The sequence below is a fragment of the Aquarana catesbeiana genome, linkage group LG01 (assembly GCF_042186555.1).
Source record: "Aquarana catesbeiana isolate 2022-GZ linkage group LG01, ASM4218655v1, whole genome shotgun sequence".
Classification (NCBI taxonomy): Eukaryota; Metazoa; Chordata; class Amphibia; order Anura; family Ranidae; genus Aquarana; species Aquarana catesbeiana.
Window position 1 is genome coordinate 444,655,066 of NC_133324.1, and position 12,836 is coordinate 444,667,901.

The 12,836-nt window shown below is 39.5% G+C and overlaps 1 protein-coding gene across 2 annotated transcripts in view; it reads right to left on the reverse strand.

Annotated features, from left to right (window-relative positions):
• FOCAD (focadhesin) overlaps nucleotides 1-12,836 on the reverse strand; it is a 278,787-nt gene that overhangs the window by 243,025 nt on the left and 22,926 nt on the right. For both annotated transcript variants that reach the window (XM_073636312.1, XM_073636321.1), the window contains one exon: nucleotides 11,267-11,341. In XM_073636312.1, the coding sequence (XP_073492413.1) occupies nucleotides 11,267-11,341 (75 nt within the window). The remainder of the gene's footprint in view (nucleotides 1-11,266; nucleotides 11,342-12,836) is intronic.

Genomic DNA, 12,836 nt, shown 5'->3' on the forward strand with positions numbered 1-12,836 from the left:
TTTAGATCAAAGCATATTCATGTGTTAAAATGTCCCAGTCAAAGTCCAGACCTAAATCCAATTGAGAATCTGTGGCAAGACTTGAAAAGTGCCGTTTACAGATGCTATCCATCCAATCTGACAGAGCTTGAACTATTTTGCAAAGACGAATGGGCAAACATTTCACTCTCTAGTTGTGCAAAGCTGGTAGAGACATACACCTGTCCCTTGATGGTACTTACAACTAAGTGTAGTTTTATCCCCAACTGAAGGAAAGGAATAATGCAACCCACCTAGAAGAAAAAAAAAAAAAAAAATGTGGGGAGTGCTGTAACTGCATGACTACATCTTACCGACTGATGCTACCTCCTTTTTTTGTGGATATCGTTTGTTCTACAAGTGCCTTTTATCCCTTCTGGACCATTCTTTTTATATATTGAGTAAGTCACATTTGTCATCATGTACAACATGCTTTGTTTTCCTTTGTACAATGTCCCGTTATTCTTTAAAAAGAATATACTTGTTTGCATATCCCAAGCACTCTAAGAAATGTGGTCAAATTCAATATGAATCCTCAGGAATTCCTCAGGAGCATTCTGAAATTCTCCAAGATCTGCACTGTGAGTGATGCATTGAATTCCAAGGACAGGTTGGTCTGTTTGCACAGCAGGAGATTTTCCAGGAATTAAAAGACTGGAATACCTCTGAAAGAAGACCCAGAATTGGTGTGAGGACCTTTGTAAATACTCTCAAGCCCGAGGCAAGGCAGAAGGGAAGGGCCACAAGCTAAAATCGCTAAAGACTGCAGTCTGCTTACATAATCTGTGATAAAAACTTCTTTGCCATTCCCTCCAACCACTTTGCATATTATTTTATATATACTGTGATTCTGTACTTGCCAAAATATGCTGCAGAAATCTCCCTCCACTGAGTCTGGCTGCATCCATTTTAACTGTGGGCAGCTGAAGCTGCTACCTGTTCACTTCCTGGATTTACACAGACACACAGAGGCACACTTCCAGCTCTGCAGCTCTCATTGGCCCTCTTATGACTCATCTCTCCTCCCTTCTTGGCAAACTCTCACAAGAGTGAGAGCGCTGTGCATGATGTCATAAGCCTAGGCTTTTTACCAGACAAAAAACAGTGGGCTGAATAAGGTATTTACTGGCAGAAAAAAATGTTTTACTATCCAAAGTTAAAACAAGGGCAGAAGATTTAATAGATGGAAGATGAAAAAAATTACTGAAATTCTGCTTTAAACAATGAGATGTGTCAAATATGCAAGTGTTATGCAAATCAATGCTAAAAAGGATCTGGAATTAAGGGAGGCAATAACTAACTGAATAGATTCTAATCAAACTTTTGAGGATAAAAAAAAAAAAAAAAAATTGTATTGAGATTAAAAAAAAAAAAAAAACACCACCACACCTAAAACCATCTTGTTAGGGGAAAGGAAATGATAACCCCCAGGACAGCAATACCCGAATAGTTGTAAAGAGGTCTGTGAAATTGCTGAGACATGGGAAGACATGAAGCATCAAGGTGGGGGATGGAAATTAAATTATCTTGTAACCTCTGATGCTGAGGTGGATTTAGCCACAGGTTTTGGTTCCTTCGGTTGTTAAGGACATTTATAACTCCCTGAGCCGGAAGGGGTGGAAAGAGTTGTGTGCCTGGCAACTGGAACTAGACTTGGAGGAACAAAAAGGAACTCTTAATGCAGGATTCAAGGGAGTCGATTGTATCACTGATCGTTACTTTTGAGTAGCTGGGATAAGTGAGTACTCTTACTCACGGTCACAATTTTAATGATTTTGTTTATCGAAGGGTAGGCATAAAGCCTTCTTATACTGTTGCCCCACAGCACTTAAGCCAGAAGGCCCTACAGACCTGGACAGAAGAAAGGGCTACTCAAGACACAGTACAGCTCGCATCTAGCAGAGTGTCGCATATAAAAAGGTCAATGCAATGGTCATCTGGTCAACACCAGACACCAGATCCTTGCTTAGTGATTTAGACCAGTCAGCCAACAACTGGGAAATCATTGCAGAGGAAAGCATGAGATGAAACCCATCAAAATGGAGATGAAGCCGGAGGAGCCCAGACACCGTGGTAGAGAAGGAAACAGTAGAGTCTGAATTTAAAAGTAGAATGCACAGGCACAATTAAGCCTGGTACACACAATGAGATTATCAGACGATTGATTGTCCATTTTCTTTTTTTTCCATTCTAATCTTCATAAAAGTAATGTATTTTCAGATGAAAACTGTAATGGATTAAATGAAAATGGTACGATCTGGTAAAAATTTTCGTGTTTGTTCCGTTGGACAATTTTGGACGAAAGCTGTGTACCAACGATCAAGATTATCGTACAATCGCTTCAGAATTGGTATTTTTCGTATGATTTTCTGACCGTGTGTACCACCTCTTTAGAAAGGAAATGGTTTCCTTCTGCTTCGATAAGACAACTGTTGACTAAGAGTCACCTAATGGGATCGTCTTCTCTAAAGAAAGGGAAGAACTTAGCATCTGACAATTAATCCTTGTGAGGATCCCAGACAGAAATCAGAAAAATTTGATTCCACTAGGGAAGGTGGTAGTGGGAGTTTTAAACCCTTGCGAACAGGAGAAGTAACTGGTTATAAAAACCTTTTCTAACAGCAGAAAATATCTCCACTGTAGGACACAAAGAGAACGAAAGAGGGGTCCAAAAATTGGCACCTACGCAGACTGATCCGACTATCACAGCTCATAGGGGACGAAGTTGGAAGTGATGAAACGCGTTGGGACATGGTTGCGCGGCAACAACTGAGGGCATCAGGAAGTAAGGAAGGAGGATGGATGAGAACATGGAGACGTGCTATCACAGTCTGCATTACTTGGAGGTGGTGAGACAATGCAGTCTATCACACGATTAGGATACACCTGATGTCACAGCGCAGTTTTATATCACATGCAAGTTTTTATCTTGTACATTGTGAGTAGTTCTGGACTGTGTTTTTAATAAATTCTGGTAGTTTTGGTTACTGTATCATTGGAGTCTATTTCTGTTTCCTTCTATACGCTATTGGCCGTCATTTCATTTGTATGGAGATACATAAGAACAACCTCTGACCTGGACAGCAGAACATTTTTTTATGCCATTTGTGCCAACCATGAGAGTGGAAGGCAATAGATTGTGGTGAGTGTGTAATCTACTGGGGAAAGGGATCACTATCACACATGAGGTCAACTTTATAATAGAAGATTTGGACATGACTTTTCACACATTTTTGGTGGACTATTTTCAAGTTCATTATTGATTTCCTTCATTTTCTTTTTATTTTTTTGTTTTTATGAAGAATATTTTTCTTTTGTTTATATATATTGTCACATTTGTTATGAATAATACACGTTAACAAATTGTATTTTTTTATTTAGATTAGGAAGAAAGTCAGATGTGGGTGTGGCGCTATTTTGGTATCAGGCAAGGTACTATACCTCTGTGCTTATCACCTGCTAATAGACCAGTGTGAGGTTTTTGGGATGACTTGAATTCCCGAAACACTTTATCCCGAAAAAAACAAAACCATAAATAATATTAATAAAAAATATATATAAATATTGCATGAATGATTTCCTTTAGATAGTGGCTGACTAATCCTGCTCACCATCTACCAAGTGGTACTACTTAGCAAAGTGTCCAATTGTTACATACATTCATCAAAATGTCCATGAGGGAGGGGGAGGAGGGGAAGGAGGGGGGGGGGGGTGTAGGTAAAAAGGAACAATTGTTACATACATTCATCAAAATGTCGCTCCCGTAGATGTCCAACGACGAAACGCGTAGGGCGTGGCCTGACCAACGTCTTGCGTCATCTCCCAAACAGATCGTACCTAGGATTTTTGACTGTTCAAATTCAGATCTTTCATGCTATATTGACATTTTTATAATGCGAGTACCATTCTATTTATCTTTCAATAAAAGTTTTAAACATTTTTACGCTATGGGCACTCCTTCTTTTTTATGTTAACATAAACACGATCCGGCAAGCCAGAGACTGCTGCACAGTGGCACAAACTGTGACCGCGCAATACCCCTGCAGGGGTGACAGTATCCGGTAAGTGTTTGCACAGAAGGAGCACGTTTTAAAGGCAGTCACGAAAGCTGGAAGAAGAAGATTGTTTTTCACAATATTGTTTTACCAAGAGGAAAAAGTTTGCAGGCACAGCATAACCTGGGCCTTTCGAATTTGGACTATTTAAAACAATATTTGTTTTTTGGATCACCACCTGTTTTTGAGCACAAGTCACTTTATCACTGCCTGGACCTCATATTCCTTCTTCTCCCTTCCCCTCCATTTTTCCTCCACCCCCCCCCCTCCTTCCCCTCCTCCCCCTACCTCATGGACATTTTGATGAATGTATGTAACAATTGTACACTTTGCTAAGTAGTACCACTTGGTAGATGGTGAGCAGGATTAGTCAGCCACTATCTAAAGGAAATCATTCACGCAACATTTTCATATATTTTTTATTAATATTATTTATGGTTTTGTTTTTTTGGGGATAAAGTGTTTCGGGAATTCAAGTCATCCCAAAAACCTCACACTAGTCTATTAGCAGGTGATAAGCACAGAGGTATGGTACCTTGCCTGATACCAGAATAGCACCACACCCACATCTGACTTTCTTCCAGCACAGCTTTTTCCACCTAGGTGGCAATTGCATCTGTGGAGGCAGCAATTCTGAGCTATAGTTGCATTTATCTCCACTGCGCCGGATTCACCATTATTCTTCTATCTTTATTTAGATTAGAGCACAGTGCTACTGTTTGAAGTGGTTCACACTCAATAATTTCATGGAGCACAATCATGTTGATACCGCCGACTGCAGGACAGTCGCAGAAAGAACTCCAGCATACAGAATTAGGAAAACCACTTACAGGATTTCAAATATCTGGCACAAATCTACCAGTAGCTGTTGAAAGTACAAAAACTCTTCCAGTTCAATCAAAAAAGGCAGCAGAATATAAGGAAATATCCATTCCCCCACAGACACTATAATAACGAGTATAATTGTCAAGGTGTGGGTTGGGAGGAATTATAGCCTCTAATGTTCTGGCCTTCAGGCTGTAAAGCCCTTGTTTGCATTTTACCAAAAATGCCGTGTCCCTCAATGAACAATTAAGTAAAAGAGTTTGGCTTGTTTCTTGTATAATGAAAGCTTCCTTTGGTTTAGAAAAGCTAAGCTCATGATTCATCCCCAGATCCCCAGTCAGGATGACACTGGCAATTTTTCTTAGTCATTCTTCTACAGAGCAGTATTTTATGCTGTTTCAAATTTAACAAGTGTATTTTACTGTCAGATGCATAACAAATGCCCTTACATGTAATCAGTTTATTCCAAATTAAATAGCAAAAGGGAATAAATGTATATCTTACAGAAAAAAATAAATAAAAAACAGCATTTGCAAATAAAAGAAAGACAGTTCACAACTATGTTATTCATCAATAAAGGCTACCATTTAATCTGATATTCTGCACATTTGAGCCTGTAAATAAATTGAGATCTCAATTATAGTTGGAGTCCAGAACTCAGTGGCTTGTTATATAGATTCAGGCAGTACGATTGTTCCTTCCATTGTTCCTGGCTCTATTCCAGCCTATCTTATGTGCGTCTGCTCCTCTGGCTGCATGCTCCACAAAATAAAAAACAGCAAGGAGGGCAGAATCCTCCTTTAAAAGGTCATAATAAGTATGCAGATCACAGGAATTTCCTTTTGTAGAACTCCAGTAGATTTCCCACAATGATGAGATGGACAATTGGTGGCACAAAAAAGTGCCCGATCTCCAACCCTGACAGTTTACTATTCTAAAGAAAGCCATTAGGTAGACTTTTAGCGCACCCTAAAAGCTGGCCAAGCAATAAAAATCACGCTAAACATGAGTGTTGTGTAAATATTACCAAATCACGCCAATATTTTCAGCAAATAGACAAAAATTAAGAATTTGTTTTCCTGAGCATTTTAGCCTAGGCTTAGTCCTTGCTACCATTGAGGGCGTTTCACATCAATAACTAGTTAAGGACGGAAGGATTTGCCCCCTTAATGACCAGGCCATTTTTTGCGATACGCCACTGCGACACTTTAACTGACTGACAATTGCACGGTCGTGCAACCTTGTACCCAAACAAAATGTATGTCCTTTTTTTCCCCACAAATAGAGCTTTCTTTTGGTGGCATTTGATCACCTCTGCAGTTTTTTGAGAAAAAAAAAACACTATATTTTTAAATACATATATGTGCCCTCTGATCCCTCCTGTATTGATTTGTATTGTAAGTGTACTGTCTGCCCTCATGTTGTAAAGCGCTGCGCAAACTGTTGGCGCTATATAAATCCTGAATAATAATCTATATATCTATATATAGATATATATATATCTATATATAGATAGATAGATAGATAGATATATACATACATACACATATACACACACACACACACACACACACACACACATACAGTGGAGATGGAAAGACCGCCTTAAATTTTTCACTCTTTGTTATATTGCAGCCATTTGCTAAACTCCTTTCAAGTTCATTTTTTTTCCTCATTAATGTACACACAGCACCCCATATTGACAGGAAAACACAGAATTGCTGACAGATTTTGCAGATTTATTAAAAAAGAAAAACTGAAATATCACATGGTCCTAAGTATTCAGACCCTTTGCTGTGACACTCATATATTTAACTCAAGTGCTGTCCATTTCTTCTGATCATCCTTGAAATGGTTCTACACCTTCATTAGAGTCCAGCTGTGTTTGATTATACTGATTGGACTTGATTAGGAAAGCCACACACCTGTCTAAATAAGACCTTACAGCTCACAGTGCATGTCAGAGCAAATGAGAATCATGAGGTCAAAAGGAACTGCCTGAAGAGCTCAGAGACAGAATTGTGGCAAGGCACAGATCTGGCCAAGGTTACAAAAAAATTTCTGCTGCACTTAAGGTTCCTAAGACCACAGTGACCTCCATAATCCTTAAATGGAAGACGTTTGGGAGGACCAGAATCCTTCCTAGAGCTGGCCGTCTGGCCAAACTGAGCTATCGGGGGAGAAGAGCCTTGGTGAGAGATGTAAAGAAGAACCCAAAGATCACTGTGGCTGAGATCCAGAGATGCAGTCGGGAGATGGGAGAAAGTTGTAGAAAGTCAACCATCACTGCAGCCCTCCACCAGTCGGGGCTTTATGGCAGAGTGGCCCGACGGAAGCCTCTTCTCAGTGCAAGACACATGAAAGCCCGCATGGAGTTTGCTAAAAAAAAACACCTGAAGGACTCCAAGATGGTGAGAAATAAGATTCTCTGGTCTGATGAGACCAAGATAGAACTTTTTCGCCTTAATTCTAAGCGGTATGTGTGGAGAAAACCAGGCACTGCTCATCACCTGTCCAATACAGTCCCAACAGTGAAGCATGGTGGTGGCAGCATCATGCTGTGGGGGTGTTTTTCAGCTGCAGGGACAAGACGACTGGTTGCAATCAAGGGAAAGATGAATGCGGCCAAGTACAGGGATATCCTGGGCGAAAACCTTCTCCAGAGTGCTCAGGACCTCAGACCGGGCCAAAGGTTTACCTTCCAACAAGACAATGACCCTATGCACACAGCTAAAATAATGAAGGAGTGGCTTCACAACACCTCCGTGACTGTTCTTGAATGGCCCAGCCAGAGCCCTGACTTAAACCCAATTGAGCATCTCTGGAGAGACCTAAATTTGGCTGTCCACCAACGTTTACCATCCAACCTGACAGAACTGGAGAGGATCTGCAAGGAGGAATGGCAGAGGATCCCCCAATCCAGGTGTGAAAAACTTGTTGCATCTTTCCCAAAAAGACTCATGGCTGTATTAGATCAAAAGGGTGCTTCTACTAAATACTAAGCAAAGGGTTTGAATACTTAGGATCATGTGATATTTCAGTTTCTCTTTTTTAATAAATCTGCAAAAATGTCAACAATTCTGTGTTTTTCTGTCAATATGGGGTGTTGTGTGTACATTAATGAGGAAAAAAATGAACTTAAATGATTTTAGCAAATGGCTGCAATATAACAGAGTGAAAAATTTAAGGGGGTCTGAATACTTTCCGTCCCCACTGTATATATATAAAAATATAAATAAAAGCCTTCATCTGTCTAAGCCAAAAATATATATATATATATATATATATATATATATATATATATATATATATATATATATATATATATTTATTATAATTTTTTTCCAAAAAATATCGTAATAAGTGTATAGTGATTGGTTTGCGCAAAAGTTATAGCGTCTCCAAAATAGGGGATAGATTTATGGCATTTTTACTATTTTTTTTTAATTTTTACTAATAGTGGTGGTGATCAGCGATTTTTAGCAGGACTGTGACATTGCGGTGGACAGATCAGACACTTGACACTTTTTTGGGACCACTGACATTTATACAGCAAGCTGGCCTTCCTGTTTTTGAGGCTCACCAATGGTTTACATCTTGTGGTGAACCCTCTGTATTCACTCTGGTGAAGTCTTCTTTTGATTGTTGACTTTAACTCACATACACCTACCTCCTGGAGAGTGATCTTGATCTGGCCAACTGTTGTGAAGGGTGTTTCCTAACCAGGGAAAGAATTCTTCAGTCATCCACCACAGTTGTTTTCCGTGGTCTTCCGGGTCTTTTGGTATTGCTGAGCTCACCAATGCGTTCTTTCTTTTTAAGGATGTTCCAAACAGTTGATTTGGCCACACCTAATGTTTTTGCTATCTTTCTGATGGGTTTGTTTTGTTTTTTCAGCCTAATGATGGCTTCCTTCACTGATAGTGACAGCTCTTTGGATCTCATATTGAGAGTTGAGCAACAGATTCCAAATGCAAACAGCACACTTGAAATGAACTCTGGGCCTTTTATCTGCTCCTTGTAAATGGGATAATGAGGGAATAACACACACCTGGCCATGGAACAGCTGAGCAGCCAATTGTCCCATTGCTTTTTGTCCCTTAAAAAGTGGGAAGCACATCTACAAACTGTTGTAATTCCTACACCGTTCACCTGATTTGGATGTAAATACCCTCAAATTAAAGCTGAAAGTCTGCAGTTAAAGCACATCTTGTTCATTTCAAATCCATTGTGGTGGTGTATAGAGCCAAAAAGATTAGAATTGTGTCGATGTCCCAATATTTATGGACTTGACTGTACATTTACTCTCTGCCACGACTAGTGGGGCTCTACTGGAGGTGCGCATCAAGTGGCAACAACTAGTCCCCAATTTGTCTGATGAGGATTGGGAGGAAGCATGCCCATCTATCTGTACCTCTGGCAGTCAACAATAAATTAATCCACCTTTATATGCTACATCAAACATACCTGACCCCAGTCAGACTGCATGCAATGCACCGTATACCTACCTCTGCCTGCACTAGGTGCACCTGTCCGCGCGCGGATTTCGCACATGTTATGTGCCTCGGTCCAGTTACAGTGAGATACTGGCAACAGGTGACGGAGATATTGTCTGCGGTCTTATCAATTCCTCTTCCATGTACCCCACTGGTGTATCTGCTGGGGGTCCTTGACGAGGAGCAATGGCCAAGACATATTAGGACCATGCTACAGGAGACATTATTTATGGCCTGTAAAGCTGTAGCACGTGGTTCCAGCCCACACCTTAATGCATACATACATGGCTTTTGTTAGTGAATCAGGTATTACCCTATGAAAAACTCATATTTTAACACAGGGGTTGCCCAACTAAGTATAATAAAGTGTGGGATGCTTGGTGTTCTTCTACCCTTACTGTAACCAACATGTAACTATATCACTAAAAGATTTGAGAAAACGCTTTTCTACTTTTGTGTTTCTATAACGTGTCTATCGGGATCAATATGCTGAGAAATGCAGTGTATTTTCAAAGACAGAAATTTTTGCACTGTAAGATGTACCGTACTGTTTTGTTCGCTCATGCTGAGCGCATTTGACAACTGTCATTGTCATGTACCTTTTTTTTTTTTTTTTTTTTTTAACTCTTTTTTAATTAAAAAAAAAAAAAAAAAAGAAGTTCTCCTGAGAAATGTTCTCAACCCCAAGGCCCTGTGCTTTTCACCTTCCTGGATTTGTCTATGTTCACCAAAATGTGCTCTTTTTTACTAAGCTGCGATCACTACAGAGAGAATGAAGATAAAAATAAGTGTATTGCATTAATTTGTAGCAAATTCAAGATTCACAAATTCTGAGTGCCAAATGTGACCTATGAGGCTTTATAATTTTAGTGAAAAATAAAGAAACGGGCATTTAACACAGAAAGTATAAATCCAGAAGTCTCTCAGTCTATTTAGAAAATGTCAATGTCTTGGTGAACGATGTTAGCAAGTGTGCTTTATCGGGTAATGGCTCATTAACTAAAGCGTATCTAAAGCCAAAACTCTTTAGATTTGAAATTTGGTATGGAATTGTTAGAACCTTTGTCAGGTCTTTATTTCCATCTGTGTCACTGCTTGGGAGATGCACACCTTCTGTATCCAGATGACCAATGTCACCTGAATAGAAAATGATGAGATATACATTTTACTGTTGCAAGGAGAACACTAGTGATGACGACCCTATGTAAAACCATTAAAACAATCTTTGCCCTTTGATACACTTTAACACAGTTTAGACACGAGTAGTGTTGCCTTACAAAAAAACACAGTTTTACAATATAGAAATCTGCTTAGGGCGTCGCTGGCTTTAGGACTCTAAAGCCAGTGAAGTGCTTTTAAAATTGAAAGAAAAAAAAAAAAGTTGTCAACCTTGCGCCTGCCTCTTCTTCAACTATAGATTTTACAGACTTCTCCCTCTATAGAGCGTTCTGCAGTTTAAGAATGGGGCTCAAAGTGCAGGCCCCAGTGCGAAGTAACACTGTGGAATTTGGCATTAGTATTTTTTTTCCTTTGAGTACAGTGCTTTTTCATTGAATAAATAAGCACCCTTACAAAATTCTAATTGTAATCCCCAAAGCTCAAAATTTATATTATCTACATGTGTTTATTGCTTACTTTCCTAAAACTTATATTTTCTAGTCTAATTATGAAAAGCAAAAAAAACATAGTATAAAATGGAAAAATAAAACCCAGATCAGTTTAAGTCGTTTTTGGTTACAATAAAAGAAAAAAGGAACAGGTCATCATTGCATAAAAAAGGATGTACTACAGAAAAGAACAGATCATCATCACATACAAAAAAGGATGCACTTCAGATCTACGTTTTTTCTTGTAACACGATTGAAATCTTACCTGATTTGACGATTGCCTTATAACGGCTGAGAAAACATTTTCTTTAAGCACAGAAGCTATTAAATGACCAACAGCCTGCAACAAAAGAACACAAAACACTTATCTCTTGTTAACACAAATATAGAGAAAACTGCACTAGAGTGTTTTTAAAAGCAAGGTACGCCTGACAGGTATTTTTGTGTCATATAACATAATGATTTGAGGCAATGGCTGGCAGTATTGTAGATAGTGTAAATGTGTCAACTAGGTTTCTCACCTACACATGGTGAGGGGCTCCAGGGTTTATGCTTGAGATGGAAAAAGTTTTCTAAAAATCTTAAATCCTGTTCTGTTTCCTGGAGCTGAATGTTTTGTAGAACTTTGGGTGGGAAAAACTGACAAGCTGGTAGAACAGTTTAATAAACTGATAAGCTGGTAGACCAGTTCAATAGTACCCTGAGATGTATGCTAAAAAAAAAAAGTGGCTAAGGATAGAAAAGACTGGGACTAACTATGTTCAGTAAGGAAAATGCCCCAGTCTGCTACAGGGTTTTCCCTATTAGAACCCTTGTACAGTAGACATCCCAGAGCACTCCCGGATGTAGCCTATGAAGCAGAAAAGATGCCACACCTCAGAAAATTGTAGTTGAACACATTAAATCAGATGCAAGATAGGTTAGCGGCAGTCATGCCGATAGGTCAGGAACATATACAACAAGCCCAACAGACACAGGACACACAGTTTATAAATCGCTCTGCTAGAATCACAACCTTTAACCTGGGAGACAGGTTACGTTTTGGTGCCCACCAAAGAGAGTACGTTTCTGGCAAAGTGACAGGTCCTCTAAAATATCAAAGTGAAAAATAGGAATTTTGACTTACTTGTAATTTCTTATCTTGGAGTACAGTACAGGACACAAGACTTGTATTCATAGACTATTAATTATATGCAGACTACCTTCAGTTGACTGGACATTTGAAGCACACCCATATAACTCCACCCACTCCACCTTATTAGCACATAATAAAAAGTGATCAGGACACTGAGGGGGATGGTTTTGTGTCCTATATAGTACTCCAAGATAAGGAATAGCTAAATAGAAATTCCTATTATCTTAAAATACAGTAAACAGGACTTGTAGTTATAGACCATGGGACATATCAAAGCAAAAAACTGAGGAGTGGGCAACAACATAACAAACAGAACTGCCAACAGGCCCACAAGACAACAATGGTAAAATAACCCAAACAAAAACACTCAGATAACAGTTTGAAGCACCTTGCACCCAAAGTCTGCATCAGATGAGGCCTGAACATCCACCTGGTAGAACGTGTGAACAGAGGTGCAGGTGGCAGCCTTGCAAATCTGGGAAACAGATGCTTGGGAAACACCAAAAGCCCTGGTGAATGGGCTCTAATAGGGAAAAGAGGAACTCTGTCCCTAAGGGCGTAGGCCCTGGAGAAAAATTGCTGGGTCCTCCATGGAATGGTGGACTGGAAAGCAGGATACCCTCTACGATGGTCCACAAGCAGGACAATAAAGAACTCAGTCTTAGAAATTGAGGCTGTGGCTGGGAGGTAGACCCTGACA